The sequence below is a fragment of the Folsomia candida genome, unplaced genomic scaffold (genome assembly GCF_002217175.1).
Source record: "Folsomia candida strain VU population unplaced genomic scaffold, ASM221717v1 Fcan01_Sc011, whole genome shotgun sequence".
Taxonomy (NCBI): Eukaryota; Metazoa; Arthropoda; class Collembola; order Entomobryomorpha; family Isotomidae; genus Folsomia; species Folsomia candida.
In genome coordinates, this window is record NW_019091203.1 from 545115 (window position 1) to 563927 (window position 18813).

An 18813-nucleotide genomic window follows, 5' to 3' on the forward strand; every position below is an offset into this window, starting at 1 on the left:
ACTTACGTAGTCCAAGTCAATACAATCAACGTTTCTTGAGGATGTTTGTGTGATGGCTGGAATTTGACGAAATATTCGAGGTCAAAGTTGAAAAATGGGCGATTTTTACAAGCCGAAGAAGCAAACTCCTCTCCCATTCTGTTGGTAAAAAGAGACCACTCATTCCACGTATGGGAAAATCGTCCATTTTTCCACTTCGACCTCGAATATTTTGACAAATTCCGGCTATCTCACAAACATTCTCAAGAAACATTATTTTATGAACTTGGAGTACGTAATTTTAAAATATTAACCAAATTGGAAGTTTACACATCGTACCATCGCATTTTTAATAATTTTTTTCGCCGTTAGGTATTTGTCTCACTAATCCTAAGGAGGAGAGACCCTCTACATCAGTGATGGGCGGCCTCGGCCTCTTTGAGGCCATTTTTTGTGACCTCAGGCCTCGGCCTCGGCCCCTCTAAGGAATTTGAGGTCGAGGCCAGTGAGGCCTGAGGTCTACTCTTTGAAAATTAGAGAAGCCGAGGCCGACCTCGCTGAGGCCTGAGGTTCAAGACGTGAGGCCGAGGCCGAAATTATGAGGCCGAGGCCGGGAACTTTTCGGCGAGGTCGAGGCCAGTGAGGTCTGAGGCATATATTTTGAAAATTGGAGAGGCCGAGGCCGACCTAACTGAGGCTTAAGATTTTCGAGGTGAGGCCGAGGCCTAGTGAGGTCTTAGGCCTCACCATAGTTTTAATTGGAGAGGCCGAGGCCGACCTCGCTGAGGCCTGAGGTTCAAAGTGTGAGGCCGAGGCCTAGAGCTTTCTCGGAGAGGCCGAGGCCTAGAGCTTTCTCGGGGAGGCCGAGGCCTATGAGGTCTGAGGCCTACTCTTTGAAAATTGAAGAGGCCGAGGCCGACCTCACTGAGGCGCAAGATTTTCGAGGTGAGGACGAGGTCGAAATTGAGAGGTCGAGGCCTGGAGTTTTCTCGGTTAGGCCGAGGCCATGTGAGGTTGCCCATCACTGCTCTACACGCCGTTCTCAGATCTCGATGACTTTTGCATATGTAGTAGCCCTAGCTGAGTGAATGATAACCCTAGAGTGGTTTGGTGCCACGGCCACATTTGCTCCCGCCACACCCACTCAAGGGTGCCCAAAAAACGCTTTCACTCCAGCTTTCACTCACTCAAATCCACGCCAAAAATCCAATTTTACTCGGATTTTGAAATTTCTTTCACCATTATACTCCCAGATAGTTGCCCTCTTATACTCAACATCAAACTCAACTTGTTTGATGCTTATTAGGCAGGAATAATTTGTGTTGTTGATTACGACAACAATGCTCATTCAGAATTTTAAATTTTACAATATTAAAAATTTCAAGAAGTCGAGTTTGATGTTGGATATAAGAAAGCAACTATCTGGAAGTACAATGGTGAAAGAAATTTCAAAATACGAGTAAGATTTGATTTTTGGCGTGGATTTGAGCAAGTGAAAGCTGGAGTGAAAGAGATTTTGGGGCACTTTTGAGTGGATGTGGCGGGCGTAAATGTGGCCATGGCATCAAACCACTTCAGGGTTATCCTTCATCCATCAAGGACTATCAAATATCCAAAGGACATCGAGATCTAAGAGGGGCATGTAGAGGGTCTTTCCTAAGAAAAATACGCTTCCAAAAAATTTTAAACTTCGAAATTTTTATGCTAGATACTTCGGACTTTTAAAAGTTCCAAAAACGGGAAATTTTGCAAAGTTATTTTTCTAATTACTCCATGCATTTCGGAACAGACATGTTGTTAAATTTTTGAAATCAGGCTAAAATTGGTAAGTCTTGAAAACCTCTTGATTTTGGCAGAAAATCTCCATATTTAAAAATTCCGTCACAGACAAAAAACGCACATTAAAAAATCGCAAATATTTAGGTAAGCTATTTTCTGTTCCCGATCAATTTAAAATTAGTAGGTAGAGATAAATGCAACTTTTAATATTTGAATCTAAATGTTAGTTTGCGTTCTATAAACAATTCGATGGGGAAAACATTAGCCAATTCATTTACCATGTTTCACAATAAATTTCCTGAAAAATAATTTCGACTTTAGAAATTGGATTTGAAGACATTGACATGGGTTGAGTGAGTGACACTAAAAACCGACGAAGATATGCAGCATTAAAGCACTTTAGTTTGTTATGCAGAGTGTAAAGAATTTCTAATGGTACCAAAAAAATTTACACTGGGAGAACAAATAATTTTTCTAAATTAAAAATTTAATCCCAGGTAAAAACAACGCTTATTAAACCCTATAAGAATATTGGAGTTTTTGAGGCATTTGCTTTGAGTGCCCATCCTGCTATTTTCCACCCTAATGCCCACCCTGCCCACCCCGTGGCTGCGCCTATGGAGAACACAATTTATATGAAATTGGATGAATTTCGCAGAATACAAAAACAATAACACCTCTTTTCAAGTTACACCGGGATCGACTGGCGAGTTATAACTCGCCAGTCGATTTGACATATATGTCAAAAAATCAAGCCAGAAATTAGGAGTCAGGTGACACTTATCTATCCGTCGAATGGCCCCCTTGAAGAAAAATATTGGCGCAAAGTTTAATTTTTGACCAAATTCTCTCTTGTTTTTTCCTCCGCGGGGCAAAACCCAGGTAGGAGAGCGAGCGTTGACCCCCAATATTTTTCTTCAAAGGGGCCATTCAACGGAAAGATAAGTGTCACGTGACTCGTAATTTTTGGCTTGATTTTTTGACACAACTCGCTAGTCGATCCCGGTGTAGCTTGAAAAGAGGTTCGATTGCAAGTATTAAGTTGTGAAATATAAGAAAGTTGACTACGATCAATGGTCAATGCAAAAAATTCGCTCATATATAATATGTTGAACCAGTTTTTTTAAAATTATTCGATATGTGAATACGTACAATCGATTGTAATCGGATTATTTAGCGCAAGCTCTTGAGCGCTTATTTCCCTTGGGGGAGACTCCATTGTTGTGAACAGAGGTCGAAAAAATCCCTACTATTGCAGAAAATTTGTTACAAAATTTCAAAATTTGTGATAAACAAATGCATATTATTATTTTCGAAATATATAACTTGCAATTACTTAGTATGTTTACGAATATTTTGTTTTAGTAGGAACCTGCTTCTTCAATGTTTAGCTTAACGAAATTGTCGCAATTTTAAAATTATTTTAATAATTAATTAAGCCAAATATTTGTTTTTATTCTTGTCTGGATTCAGATGTTGGCTGGACAATATTCTTCATTCACTCCACAACGACAAAATTTCCGTGTTGGGGACCGTGCAAACAAAATGTTCCTTGAATTTGGGAATTGTATTACAGGCCGATCAAATATTTATAGCGACGGCACGTGTCACTTAACGTTACTCAACCAAACATCGCATATTTTTTGCACGGTCCCTTGACTCGGTGAGAAAAGGGAACGTCCTTATATTACGTCATCATTTTAGTGGGTGGGTGCTTTAGGTCTGGCTATGTCAAAATTCCCTATCCATCAATCTTAATGTTGGGTGGATTGGTGCAAAAATCGAGAATTTTTGATGACGTAACACATGGATCGCCCCTAACCCTTTCTTTTCTTCAGTGACCTACATATGTATTTCAGGCTGGGAATTCGAGCTTTATTTCGTAGGGTCCATGTACTAGGATTTTAATGAACTGCGAATGAATAAAACCCATTTGGCTTTAAATGTTTTGATGATAGGTACCTGTTAAAAAAAACTTTTCAAAGTTCAGTCATCCCAATTTCTGACTAACGATTTTCATTTACACCCATTTTCTCTCAAACTCATTTCATTTTACTTCATCCGACTTCATTTTTTACATACGCCCCATATGGTATTAAGCATAGGGTGAAAAATGAAAGGGAAGGTCCACAAATTATGTGACATGAGAGGGGGGGGCTTCAAGGCTTCAACGATATCGTGCTCACGTGACACATGTGAAGGGGGGGAAGGGGTCTAGAAAATCTCGATTTAAGGATCTCCCCAAACGAGTGAGATATCCTTTCATTCACAGTCACTCATCTGAAATGACTGAATCTTTCACTCATTTTCATTCAAATCACAGGAAATTCATTATCATGCTCTTTCATACCCTGTCTCATGAATAACAGTGAACAGGTATGGTTTCGAAACATACGAAAAAATATGGGAAAAAATTAATTTGGGTGGACACTCGTCGCAACTTTTATGCGACACCCGGATGAAAAATTTGCCGTATACCCAAGTCTGTATGTATAGTTTAGATTTCACCTGGAGTTGGAGATTACTACTTATCCAATATTGACACTTGAAATTTTTCTCTCCTGATTTTGTCCTTGGGTAAAAGTTTTAACTATCCAAATCATGCATATTTACAACAATTAACAAATGTTTTTTTAATCTCTCCTTCCCTAATTTACGTACATATTTATCTACATACCTAAGTGTTTTACGTATCACAAATAACCATATGAGCAGCACACTAAATATTATTGTTTTTGTTATGTATTTATTAGCGAAACTTTCGCATAAAACTCGTCAGTATGTTACAATCCGTAACCGCGGTTAATTTGACTTTTCACCAACCCTTGCGTCCTTATATTTTGCCGCCCAAGCCTTCACGAACTGCTTCCAGTCTTGCTCACTTAAGGTGGCTTGGTCGAGCACTGCGCTACTCGATATCTCCACCCAATTATCCACGCCAAAGTTGAAGGCAGAATCAAGCAAAAACTGTAATCGATCGAAGACAAGTGTGTTAAATGTATTGCATATAAAGGGTGTTACTTTAATTCGTCCGGAAGATGGTTTTCGGGGCTCAAACTACATAATTTTTAAACAAGTTAATATCTTTCTTGGAAATTTTGTCATCCCGTCATAACGTTCATCAAAAGAGAGTTTTCGTAGCGTTTACTTACAAGTTTTCATATATTTAGGCAGGGTTTCGTTTTTCCCGTCAAAAACGATTTTTTACCACGGCAGGTGGGAAAAAGTGGTAAAAACCGGGAAAAACGGTTTTTACCGTTCAAAATGGGAAAATATGGCTGCCCATGTATTTATAGGTAGGTATGGGGAAAGCTAACTTCTTTAATAATCAATATTTTCGGAATTGGACTTCATATTCGTCATCTCCACGAATTTCTGAAAATTTTGATATGTAATACTGCCACTTTTGAACAATTTTGATTGTTTTTCTACTTTTCCCATATGCACACATGCTAATTTTAGAGATTGTTCGAAATTAGCCGTATTACCAACTTATTTTCTCAGAATTTGATGGAGAACACGAATATGAAGTCAAATTTTGAAAATCATCAGTTTTAAGGAAGTTGTTTCTGGTTGCCCCAAACCAGTTTTTCCCATTTCTTCCATTTTACCCATTTCCCACCTATTTTGGGTGGGTGGTAAAAATGCCTTTTTCCCACTTTTTCCCGCTGCCGTGGTCAATTTGGGTTTTACCAATCGAAACCCTGTATTTAGGAAAACTCGGGACGAATTAAATCAACACCCTTAACAAGGAGAATACTATATGCAAATTTGACTTTACCTGCGCATTAAACTCTCCAGCTAGGGCATAAATTGTGAATACATTCTCCAAAGACAACTGCTTCTCTAAAACCGATTCACATTTTCCCTTTAGACCATCGTCGCAATACATGTCAGCCAATTTAAGCAAATCTGTGTGAAAGGAAAAAAAACAGCGGAATATTTTCTTCCGGATGGATACAAACTTTGCGTTTATGAAAAACCTAAAATTCTATCAATTTCGGTATCCGAGAAATATATTTTGTCCGTGTAAAGGTAATACAGCAATGCGTAGAAAGTGTCCCGTTTAATATCTTGCAATTCAATCGGGCTAAAAATTTGGTTACTTTTTGTAAATTCGAAGCAAATTGATTACATATAATATTAAGCCTAGTGCACCGGACGGATTTTTTCGCGTAAAGAAGGATATATCCCATATTCGTATTAAATTACATACACCTTCACTGGAGTTAGGTACTTAAATTTTACTATGAGGTGTACCAGATGGGAGTATTTCTTCAAATCCAGTGCTAAATATTACTTAATTTTTTTCTCAACTTTTTGCTATGAAAAATATGCACGGCCTGAGCACTAGACTTGATTTCTTAATTTACAAAGCACCGACTTATCTAGTTGCTTCCAATCTTGTGAAAATTTCCGTGAAAAGTAATCACTTCGCAAAATAAGTATGGGCTTGTGGACCCGGATGAGGTGTCCCTCAAGTTTAAACGCTACGTCGGTCCCTGCTCCGTCCTTGAATTAAATTTTATTTTATTCTACTTAGCGTAGTTACGAATAAGTTGGACATACTATGTTTTTTTTTACTAAATTCATCAGAATTAGCCTAGAGATTAAAATACTTACTATCGCCGTCTGTAGAGTTTCTCGGATAGTGGGGGGATTTTCGGCACAGTTTGATGCACTTAGCGATTGATGCATAATTTGTGCGGTCCCCTTAAATTTGATAAAATTTAGGGGCGGAAAATTTGATAAATTCTCCAGTTCTGTTGGATTAATACAAGTGACTCCTTTATGGATTTCCCCCCAAACAAAAATTTTGTCTGCAGACTTTGCCGAACTCTGGTTACTAAACGGCATGCAAGAAATGTCATCAAAGATGCCCAAAGTAGCTGCTATTTTGGTTGGGGTGGATAAATTTGTAGTGTTTCCAGTGCCCAATTGTCCCCTTCCATTATAACCGGAAGCATAGATCTCCCCAGATGTGGTCAGTAAAAGGGTGTGATATAACCCATTTGCAATCTATTGCATTATTTTATAATTTTAATTTCATAAAATTCCATAACTGTTCATTCTTGTAGTCACCTTCTTCACAGGTTTGTCAATGATTATTTTAGTAGGTACATTTACACCAGTGGTGTTTCCGAGGCACAATTGCCCATAACCTTTATATCCCCACGAGTACACCTTAATATGAATGTTAATTATGAATTTAAATTTATCAATTTATCTATCATTAAAACCTTACGTCTCCAGACTCGCTCAAGGCGAACCAGCTGTAAAAGCTGCACGAAATCTGTTGGATTCTAATGTTCTGAAGATTCCCGGTAACTTTGCAAGGTTTATTTTGATGCGTGGCATTGCCCAGGCCTAATTGGCCATGTACATTCCAACCCCATGAAAAAACCTCTGCCGTGTCCATAGTTAAACCGAGAGTGTGCGAACCTCCAACCGCAATTTTATCAATTTTAATCCCTTCGTCAAACTTAACTAATGTTGGAGTAGATATTGATGGGTCATTCGTTCCAATCCCCAGTTCGCCATGTGAATTATCGCCCCACGCGAAAACTCGTCCATCTGCGGTTATCGCAAAACAGTGACTGCTCCCAATGGCGAACTCTATCCAAAGCAGCAATCAGCTTTTAATTGAGCATACAATTTCTATGCAGCACAAATTGTGCGACCAGACTTTTCTTACCTTTAACCATTTGTCCACAAAGAGGGTCAATTTTGACAGGTATGGACGCCCGTGTTATGCTGCCGATACCAAGTGATCCACTATAACTGGTACCGAAGGCGTACACATCATCGTCTGTAGTCACCAGAAATCCTAATTCTTCGTGGACATGGGCGAGACGAACATTTAGCAAAAAACCGTCCCCGATGGTATTAAAAAGTTTCCATTTTCTCAGTTCCTTGAGGGGAATTGTTTTCTGGGTCTGTTGAAATGTACGCAATTCGACCAAGTCGCCCATGCTTGCGCTCTTTTTAGGAAATTTAATTAATTTAAACGTGATAAATAATTTGTAACATAATTCTGCACAATTCAAGTTAGAATGATACAAATGGATGTACCAGCTTTGGCCTTATGCTAAACGTAACTCAGTGATAAGGTTTATTTTATCTTATCGCAGTTCACACAGACAACCCATCTCTTGGCTTTATTTCATATTGAAGAGCTTTTTGTGCAAAGTGGTGACTAAAACATGCTGAAGAGTTTATTATAATATCACAAGCTGCCTATATAATCGTGTCCGGTCATATGCATTCCAATCTCATGACAAAACCTTCACCGTTCCCATTATAGGGAAATAGAGTGTGCAAATCTCCGACAAAGTTGCATATGAAATAATCATCTCACATCGCGATGCGAAAATTTGTGCAAAAAATTAGCATATATGTATATACAGTGTTGAACCATCCAGTTTCTCAATTCCCCGAGAGACATAAATCTCCTGTTGATTCAACTGCATAAATCATATAGAGATTGCAATAACCTATGTATGCTCATTAAGTTCTCGCCTTCATAGTTGACACTAATTCCGAATTTTACCCGGTAAATTTAAACCATTTAAATTAAAAAGAACAAACTCACGTCTACGTTTGTAACCTGTTAAAGTTTTGCATACATTTCTAGGGAAATGTCACTCACGAATTTTTATTAAAGTTAGGTTTTGATTCGTAAAGAAAACTTCGTAAATAATTCGAATGTTTGATATTTGCTTTTTAAGCTGAAATAAAATATTTCTATTGGTTACACCGACGGGAAATTTTGTAGCAAAAACTGTCTTCATAATAAATTCACGTCAAGCCTGCGTAAACTTATCAAAATAAGGTAGTTATTTTGGTTAAAAACTTAAATTCAAATCCCTCAATATTTATATAAATACGAGCGAATATGAAGAACTTATTTACATATTTTGACCTATTCGAAATGTGTCCCATTTAACTTCATTTATTTATTGTCGGCTTTTTTAAATGTGCACATAATTTTAATAAATACTTTTCCCACTTATTTTAAAATACTCAAATGTAGGAATTTATTTAAATTTAGCCAAATTTATGTGTCTAATTTTGTGGCGCGGTAAGCGTTTTAGCTTTCCAAACCATGCACGTTCCTTAACACAATTAATAAATTTTTGAAAATTCCCCTTCTCTAATTTGAGTAAAATGAGTTATTTTATTAATTAGATGTTGTGATTGATCAGCAATAATTATTATTATTTAGACAGTTTATTAGTGTAACCTTAACATAAAGTTTCTCACTTTTTAAAGGTATGTACCTCCATATGTGTATGTATTTACTTTGGTTTATTCGAATTTTCACCAACCTTTGCCTCCTCACATCTTGCCGCCCAAGCCTTCACGAATTGCTTCAAGTCTTGACCGCTCACGTCGGCTTGGTCAAGTAATCCTGATTTGGATAACGTCATCCAATTTTCAACTCCAAAGTTGAACGCAGCATCGCGCAGATTCTAAAAAAGTGTACAAGACAAGTGTCTCAAGCGTTTTGTATACAGGGTGGTTTAAATACTACGCTACAATGGAAAATTTGTCAATGGGAAAAGTCCGTAAATCTCCATTAATTGAAAAATTTGAGATTGCTATTTTATAATTATCATCAAAACTGATGACAAAAGTCTTAAAATGTTTAATTTTAGAGACAAAATTTCGGTAACTAATGGAAATTCTAGAATTTTTCCCATCCAAAAATTTTCCATTCTATGTAGCATGGCATTTTAACCACCCTGTACAAACTTAATGCGAAGTATGTATGAAAATGATACTGTACTTGCGCGCTACACTTTCCGGCGGCTATATAAATTGTTAGCACATTTGCCAACGCCATCTGCTTCGCCAAAACCGATTCGCATTTTCCTTTTAGACCAGTAGCGCAATATATGGCAGCCAATTTTAGCAAATCTGTATGAAAGAAAAAAACAACTGAACAATTTTTTTGCGGATGTACACAAAGTTTGTATACTGCACCTAAAATTTTATCAATTTCTCCATCCGAGAAATATAGCTTGTCGGTGTAAAGGTAATACAGCAATGCGTAGAAAGTTTCCCGTTTAATATCTTGCAATTCGATCGGGCTAAAAATTTAGTTGCTTTTTGTAAATTCCCAGCAGACTAATCACAATATTAAGGCTAGTACTCAGGACGTATTTTTCCCACGTAAAGAAGGATGTGGCTAAATTCCATAACCCTTCACTGGATTTGCTTGACCTTTATTATGAAGTCTACCAGATGGGAGTGTTTCTTAAAACCCAGTGCTAAATGTTACTAAATTATGTATTTTCCCCGTGTTTGCTCAACTTTTTCATATGAAAAGTACGTCCTGAGTACTAGGCTTGAATCGTTAATTTACAAAGCACCGACTTATCTAGTTGCTTCCAATCTTGTGAAAATTTCCGTGAAAAGTAATCACTTCGCAAAATAAGTATGGGCTTGTGGACCCGGATGAGGTGTCCCTCAAGTTTAAACGCTACGTCGGTCCCTGCTCCGTCCTTGAATTAAATTTTATTTTATTCTACTTAGCGTAGTTACGAATAAGTTGGACATACTATGTTTTTTTTTACTAAATTCATCAGAATTAGCCTAGAGATTAAAATACTTACTATCGCCGTCTGTAGAGTTTCTCGGATAGTGGGGGGATTTTCGGCACAGTTTGATGCACTTAGCGATTGATGCATAATTTGTGCGGTCCCCTTAAATTTGATAAAATTTAGGGGCGGAAAATTTGATAAATTCTCCAGTTCTGTTGGATTAATACAAGTGACTCCTTTATGGATTTCCCCCCAAACAAAAATTTTATCCGCAGACTTTGCCGAACTCAGGTTACTAAACGGCATGCAAGAAATGTCATCAAAGATGCCCAAATTTTCTGCTATTTTGGTTGAAGTGGATAAATTTGTAGTGTTTCCAGTGCCCAATTGTCTCTGTGCATTATGACCGGAAGCATAGATCTCCCCAGATGTGGTCAGTAAAAGGGTGTGATGTAACCCATTTGCAATCTATTGCATTATGTTATAATTTTAATTTCATAAACTTCCATAACTGTTCATTCTTGTAGTCACCTTCTTCACAAGTTTGTCAATGATTATTTTAGTAGGTACATTTACACCAGTGGTGTTTCCGAGGCACAATTCCCCATAACCGTTATATCCCCACGAGTACACCTTAATGCATATAAATGTTAATTATTTATTTAAATTCGTAATGTTATGATTGGAACCTTACGTCTCCCGACTCGCTCAATGCGAAAGAGCTGTAAAGGTTGCACGACATCTGTTGGATTCTAATGTTCTCGAGATTTCCAGTAACTTTACAAGGTTTATTTTAATTCGTGTTATTCCCCAGGCCTAGTTGGCCATATATGTTGTAACCCATGAAAAAACCTCAGCCGTGTTCATAGTTAAGGCGAGAGTGTGCCAACCTCCGACCGCAATGTTAGCAATTTTTACCCCTTCTTCAAATTGAACTAATGTTGGAGTAGATATTGACGTGTCATCCGTTCCAGTCCCCAATCTCCCATATGAATTACTGCCCCACCCGAAAACTCGCGGTTATCGCAAAACAGTGAGTTCTACCGCAGCCAATGGCGAACTCTATCGAAAGCAGCATGCAGCTTTTAATTGAGCATACAATTTCTTTGTAGGAACAAATTGTGCGACCAGATTATTCTCACCTTTAACCGTTTGTCCACAAAGAGGGTCAATTTTGACAGGTATGGAGGCCCGAGTTATGCTGCCGATACAAAGGGATCCATAAGCATTGGTACCCAAGGCGTACACATTATCGTCTGTAGTTGCCAGGAACCCAACTTGCCCATCGATATGTGCGAGACGAACATTTTGCAAAAATCCGTCCCCGATGGGGTTGAAAAGATTCCATTTTCTCAATTCCTTGAGAGGAATTGTTTTCTGGGTGAGTTGAAATGTACGTAATTCGACCAAGTCTCCCATGGTTGCTCTCTTATTAAGAAATTTAACTAATTTAAGGATGATAAATAAAATGTAAAATAATTTTGCACAATTGGAGTTAGAGTGGTACAAATGGTTGTACAAGTTTTGGTCTTATATCAAACGTAGCTTAGTGATAAGGTCCGTTTTACAGTATATGCAGAAACTCTTTCCACCCTCGTGCTTTTTGCACTTAAAGCGTTATATTGCTCGAGAAGCTTTATCGAATGAACTGAAATTTTGCACAATTACTTATCACGATGTAAGGTTTTCGAAACCATACTATGGATAATGGGCACAAGGAACGACACGGTGTAATTATATCCAAAATTTCTACAGGAAAAAAGTCTTTCCACTCTATGACTTCTTTGCACTTATGGTGTAATTTCTTTAAAACATCGTCCAAAATCGTTCTGTACCCTCTTCATGGTTAATAATTCTTTGAAAAATTACACTTGTGTACCGCCAAACTAATTGTTTGTTATCAATATTAGCTAATATTACCTTAAAAACATCTTAGCACAGATTTGGGGCAAAAGGTAGGTAAGTTTAGTGATAATGGACTTCGACATCAAAGAAGTTTTGATAAACTGCTCATGAGGAAGTAAACATTTACCAGAATAGTCCGAAAGTGCAAAAAACTTGGGATAGTGGCGAACCAGCCAGCTTTTAAAAGACTACGGAATTCGACCCATAGAATCTATGACGCTATACTCTTCAAGAATCAGTGAAACTTTCTGCTACAGCTTAAAAAATCAACTAGAAATCAGGTAAGAATATAGCCTTCAAATTACTGTGCAAATTGGAAAGAATAGGATCGAGGAACATGGATTTAAAGGCCCAGCAGCGCGGAAAATGCGATTTTTCTCAAAGTCCAATATGGCCATGCATTCTAAATTAGCTAAAAAGTACCTTTATTGGACCGTTCAGGGCTAGAAACGCATACTTCGGAGCGACGGTACCAGTACGAACCTGTTTGGTTCAGATGTGGTCCCTTGGGTCTGGAGAAGACAAGAAAATGCTGACAAACCTGAGTACTGTGTACATACCATTAAGCATGGAGGTGAAAATCGAAAGGTTAGGGCGTAAAAGTCTTGGAAGGGGGTCAATTTTTTTTATAAAATCAAAGGAATCATGGACTCCAACTACTATTGCGACATTCTGAAACGAATTTGATGATGACAGAAGGAAATTACGATCTGGGAGTAATTTTATTTTCAAATAGAATGGTGGTCCCGAGCACGTATCAAAATTATTGAAGTCTTGTCTGACAAAAAAGAAGAATCAATTGTCCGATTGAAGTTAGAAATTACCAAAAATAAATGTTAGTCAACATTTATGGTCAATTATGAGTTCCAAAATTGTTTAGCACAAACTATCAAACCTCAAACCATTTCTCGACACCATTAATCTTGAATTGGAGAGTTTCGACACTTCTTTTACCTTGTTACATTAAAATTTAATCAGGGTGGAAAGACTTTTTTCCAATTGGGATTTTGGATATAATTACACCGTTTCGCTTCTTGTGCTTCACCGTTATCCAAAGTATGGTTTCGAAAACCTTACATCGTGGTAAGCAATTGTGCAAAATTGCAGTTTATTCGATAAAGCTCCGTGAGCAATATAACGCTTTAAGTGCAAAAAGCATGAGGGTGGAAAGAATTTCTGCCTATACTGTATCTTATCGGTGTTCAGGCCTGACAAACAATCTCTTGACTTTATTTCATACTGAACAGCTTAATTTGCATAATTTTGGTTAAAAGATACTGAAAAGTTTATGATAATATCACAACCGCATATCGAATCGCGTCCGTTTTTGTTCCTTATTAGCTTAACCTTCACATCAAACTTCTCATTCTCACAGAAGCTCCATACATATTACCGTATCTCTGCTTAAAACCCAGCCAAATTTATGCATAAAATCCTTTAAATTTTTCACCCGTGCACTGATTTTCTAAAATGGACACAGAAGGCTTAAATTTGTATAAAGCTACTGGGGTAGAACAAACAAATACAAAATTTTTAAACTGTAAGATTTTCATGCCAGATGACCCAAGATGATCTCCACTGCGTTCAGAAATTGGTAGAATAGTACTTGGTACGATTTCTGTCAATATTAATAGTCCCAATTCGTTTTTGAAAACTTTCTGAAAGGTTATTTTGCTATTGCTAAATATGCAATACAAAATAATTTGCCAGAAAAGTTCTCAGGTGTTTTTTTTTCAGAAACGCTCGCCAAAAATCCTAATTTGATCTCAGTTTGAAAATTCGTGTACCATTGTCGTCCCAGATAATAGTTTTATAATATCCTACATCAAAATATATTTATTTATCATAAATTCCATGACTAGGTAAAAACATATCGTAGGAAAAATCAAAACTTGAAAAAGTTATAAGAGAATAAGGGTATAAGAGAACAACTCTCTGGACGTATAATGGCTAATTTTTTTTTAATCCGAGAGAAACTGGATTTTATGAAGGTTTGAACGTGTAAAAACGGATTTTTTTGTTCTTTGTGTAAGTGGGTGTGGCGGCCTTGGTCATCGGGTAAAGCAACTTCATTGTTTTAGTACACTCATGGGACAGTGTCACATGTCTAAAGGGCATAGAAATCTATTGCAAGTACGGAATTTCCCCTCCTTACGATTAGTTGGGTCATCTAACAAAAATTTTGAAGCGGGTTCTGACCCTGATTCGGGCTAAATAAACACTCCACTCTATATTATTTCCTACTAACAATGGAACCTTTGTTCAAGCTACACGGGATCGACTGGGGACTTATGTCAAAAAGTCAAGCCAAAAACTAGAAGTCAAGTGACACTTATCTTCCCGTTGAATGGCCCCTTTGAAGAAAAATATTCCGGGTCAAAGTTCGCACTCCTCCCTGGTTTTCACCCCGTGGAGGAAAAAGCAAGAGAAAATTTGCTCAAAAATCGCCAATATTTTTCTTCAAACGGGCCATTTAACGGAAAGATAAGTGTCGCGTGACTTAATTTTTGGCTTGATGTTTTGACATAACTCGCTAGTCCATTCAGGTGTAGCTTGAAAAGAGGTTCCATTGTAAGCAATTTCAAAAAATAAATATGGGTCACCCATCCTGACCCATCCTTTTATATTTTTAGCATTTTTTCGACGAACCCTCATTTCTAAGAAAATTACGAAATTTTGCGAAAAGTTAAAAGCGATAATTTTGGAAAAAATTTCATGGGATAAGAAAGTTGAACTCCTTGTCATGACTTTTGCCAAAAATTTTGAAAATCCGTTTAGGATTTCAAAAGTTATGGCGGTTTCAGAAATAAAAACATTCAAAATTGGCGACTTTGGCGCCACGGCACGACGCCAAATATGAGTTTTACACGGAAATATGAATGAATCCTTCATCTGGGATCCTAGTAGATTCTAAAAAATATACTGGGTACTCTGGTCTCGAACCGTTTGAGTCAAACGACAGGTAGTGAGTGTCCCTTGTTAGTTGGTTTGGCAATTCAATTTTTGCTGCGTCATTACCGGCCAAATGCAAAGCATTTTTTCCAGTGTTCTCCCAAGTGTCCCAAGTGTTCTCCCAGCATTGCTGGGTGGTTGGGTAAGAAATTCCAGGTATGCTTCCATATGTCGTAAAGTTTTGCTCTTGACTGTAGTAAGTGGTCGGATAATCTCGGATAATCCGATCGGATCGGATAGTTTCGGATGACCAACCATAGCTCCCATGTAATAACAGTTGAAATAAAACTTTTTTGATAACAAATCATCTAGATCTTCTGCACTAAATTTTTGTAGAGACATGGGTGTAGGGTTTCCAACTCGTTACACATTTCCATTTCCATATGCTGCATGTAACATAGTATTTTTTTTTAACTTTTGTAGCAAATCGATTCTTGAGGAAATGGTAAAGGGCCAAAAAGATATTCTTTCAGCGAAAAATCAGGAGCAGATATGGCGTTAACATGTATTGCGAAGCATATGGGGCTGAGATACGCGAAGTAAACCTTGTGGCCTATACAAATATGTGTATACCCTAGCCTAAAACTTACTATCGCCGTTTGTAGCGTTTCTCGGATGGTGGGGGGATTTGCCGCACAGTTTATTGCGCATAGCGATTTAAACATAATTTGTGCTGTCCCCTTAAACATGGGGGGAAGTCGTGGAAAATTTGATAAATCTGACGCCAATTCGATAGGGTTCCAACCAACGATTTCTTTATGGATTTCCCCCCAAACATAACTTCTGTCCATAGATTTTGCAGAACTTTGATGACTCCAAGGGTAGCAACAAATGTCATCAAAAATCTCCAAAGTTGCTGGAATCTTGGTTGGCGATGTTAGATTTTTATTTATTCCAGTACCCAGTTGTCCTAGTACATTATAACCGGTAGAGTAGATCACCCCGGTTGTGGTCAGTAAAATGGTATGGTATGACCCACATGCAATCTACATAGTTGACTCATTTATAATTTTAATAAATTCATATACTGCAAGAACTTTGAAATGTGTATATATTTCGCTCACCTTCTTTACAGGTTGATCAATGATTAGTTTTGTTGGTGCATTTACAGCTGTGGTGCTTCCTATGCCTAATTCCCCATAATTATTATATCCCCATGAGTACACCTTAGGTGAAAATGTTAATCTTGTTTAATTTAAATCAGTATGATGTGTTTTGTAAAATTAGACCCTATTTATATCCATTGCTAGGGTTAAAATTATATAAAAAGGCAAATCGTTAGAACTTTAAATATGTACCTCTCCCGACTCGCTCACGGCGAACGAGCTGCCCCAGGTGCAAGAAATCTGTTGGATTCTAACGTGCTGGAGATTTATAGCAACTTTACAAGGTCGGTTTTGATCCGTGGTATTTCCCAGGCCTAGCTGGCCACGTTCATTCGCTCCCCATGAATAAACCTCAGACGTGTCCATAGTTAAAGCGAGATTGTGCCCATATCCGACCGCAATTTTAGCAATTCTTACACCTTCTTCAAACTTAACTAATGATGGAGTAGGTATTAATCTGTCATTCGTTCCAATCCCTAAGTGACCACAATAATTATCGCCCCACGAGAGAACTCGCCCATCCGCAGTAAGCACGAAATAGGGACCTTTACTGCTCCAAATGGCGAACTCTATCCAAAGTGCCATGCACATACATTTTCCACGAAAGCACAAATCTTACGACAATATTATTCTCACTTTTCACGGTTTGTCGACAAAGAGGGTCTATTTTGATAGGTATGGACGCCCGCGTTCTGATGCCTGGTGATGTGCAAATGTTGATAGCGTATACATCATCGTTCGCTGTTACGAGAAATCCAACTTCGTCGTGGACATGGGCGAGACGAATATTTTGCAAAAAACCGTCGCCGATGGGGTTGAAAAGCTTCCATTTTCTCAATTCCTTGAGAGGTATTGTTTTCTGGGTCAGTTGAAATGTACACAATTCGACCAAGTCACCCATAATTTCCTTCTTTTTATTCCCCTCTTTTTAAGAAATTAGTTGATAATTAGTTTAAAATTGCACATAATATGTTGAATAATTATAATTCTGAACAATTGAATGAATGTACAAGTCTGGGCTTTGTATAAAATCCAACTCAGTGATAAAGTCCATTTTATCTTATCGGTATCCTGGCCTGGCGAACAATCTCTTGACTTTATTTCTATTGAGCAGCTTGATTTGCACAATCGTGATTAAAACATACTGAAAAGTTTATGACAAATTGTCATTGACAATATCACAACCTGCATATCGATTCGTGTCCGTTGTCAACCGGTCGTATACATTCCAATCCCATGACAAAACCTCCACCGTTCCCATTATACCGAAATAGAGTGTGCAAATCTCCAACCAAGTTACGTATGAAAAAATGTCACGTCGCGATGCGAAAATTTGTGCAAAAAGTTATGTAAATTTATACATTGTTCAGCCGTTTGCAGTTTTTTTAATTCCCAGAGAAGCATAATTCTCTTGATTCAACTACATAAATCGTATATATATAGAGGCTGCAATAACTTATTTATGTATGCTCATTAAATTCTCGTGTTCACAGTTGGCACTAATTTTACCCAGTAAATTTAGACTTGAAATGCTTCTACATAGAACCAGGTTGTTTGTCTTTTTAAACTTTGCAATTAAGGGTATGAATTTATTATTCGAATATATTTCGCAGAAGACATGATCTCCCAATGTTCATGTTTGGCTGGATATTTGCATCGGAAAGGAGAAAATGCTCCGTAAATTTGACACAATTTATGTACACTTTCCGAATTTATGGCGGATTTTCTCCTTTTAGGATCCAAATACCTCACCATCACTTAAAATTAGGTCACTGACATTCAGTGGGTTAATTAATGAGGTCCCAGGAACTCGTCTCTTTCCTTTGCACATATTTTTCTAGTATCTATTTGCATTCGATTTTGGAAATTATAACTTGAAAACCAGGAGGTAGTTTTTTTTACTAAGAATGGATTTTATTTGATAGATCGCAAATTGGGTTATTTTATACTTACAATGCGATGACGCCAGCGGTCTCGTTCCGATTTTGACGAAACAATGATAATTATGTAACCTTACACAAATAATTGAACACGTGTTTCGGGATTTTTCATAATGCTCAGCTTAAACGAAATTATGACGTGATCCGTGAGCGAGAATTTCCATTTCTACCGTAACGTCCGTAACATTTTTCTCGTGAGGGAGAAAAATCCAGATTCACGCTTATCGGTAGCGATCCCATCATAATTTCGTTTAAACTTAAAATGCGTGGGCATGAAGTGGTTTTCTACCGATTTCAAACAAATTTTGAAAATTTTGAAAATTCAACATACATGAAATTTCGAAAAATCAAAATTTTTGAAAACCAGATTTTTCTTAATTTACTCAAAAAGAATTTTCTTAATTGACTCAATTTCCGCTACAACCGAAATCTCGCGTCTTCATGAAAAAATAAAAATACGGTTAGGGTTATTTCGCTTGTTGCTGAATTTTGGAATAAATTTTAAGCAAAAAGTAAATTTTCAAATTTTTATCCGGTTTCAAAAATGCATAAAGATTTTTGCACAGAATTACATTGAGTAACTTAAGGAAAATCTGGTTTTCAAAA

General features: G+C 37.4%; 3 protein-coding genes across 4 annotated transcripts; all 3 read right to left on the bottom strand.

The window, feature by feature from the left end:
- Positions 1-4484: 4484 nt before the first annotated feature.
- On the bottom strand, positions 4485-7800 carry LOC110855006 (RCC1 and BTB domain-containing protein 1). Of its 2 annotated transcripts, none has more exons than XM_022103439.2 (8): positions 7454-7800; positions 7004-7374; positions 6841-6942; positions 6382-6777; positions 6143-6270; positions 5742-5848; positions 5540-5670; positions 4485-4725 (listed from the first exon to the last, which is right to left on the bottom strand). In XM_022103439.2, the coding sequence occupies exons 1-8, from the start codon at positions 7728-7730 to the stop codon at positions 4561-4563; spliced, it is 1677 nt and encodes a 558-aa protein (XP_021959131.1). In that variant the 5' UTR covers positions 7731-7800; the 3' UTR covers positions 4485-4560. The 2 variants fall into 2 exon arrangements, with proteins under 2 accessions (XP_021959131.1, XP_035711508.1); XM_035855615.1 differs by lacking the exon at positions 4485-4725 and adding an exon at positions 5369-5462.
- A 1142-nt stretch (positions 7801-8942) lies between these two features.
- Positions 8943-11914, bottom strand: LOC110855119 (RCC1 and BTB domain-containing protein 1-like). The gene is made up of 8 exons (XM_035855616.1): positions 11447-11914; positions 10999-11366; positions 10836-10937; positions 10377-10772; positions 10138-10265; positions 9745-9851; positions 9548-9678; positions 8943-9230 (listed from the first exon to the last, which is right to left on the bottom strand). Exons 2-8 carry the CDS (start codon positions 11044-11046, stop codon positions 9057-9059), a joined length of 1086 nt encoding a protein of 361 aa, XP_035711509.1. The 5' UTR covers positions 11047-11366; positions 11447-11914; the 3' UTR covers positions 8943-9056.
- A 3121-nt stretch (positions 11915-15035) lies between these two features.
- Positions 15036-17225, bottom strand: LOC118436972 (RCC1 and BTB domain-containing protein 1-like). The gene is made up of 3 exons (XM_035855693.1): positions 16460-17225; positions 16226-16327; positions 15036-16147 (listed from the first exon to the last, which is right to left on the bottom strand). The coding sequence occupies exons 1-3, from the start codon at positions 16856-16858 to the stop codon at positions 15572-15574; spliced, it is 1077 nt and encodes a 358-aa protein (XP_035711586.1). The 5' UTR covers positions 16859-17225; the 3' UTR covers positions 15036-15571.
- Positions 17226-18813: the final 1588 nt, after the last annotated feature.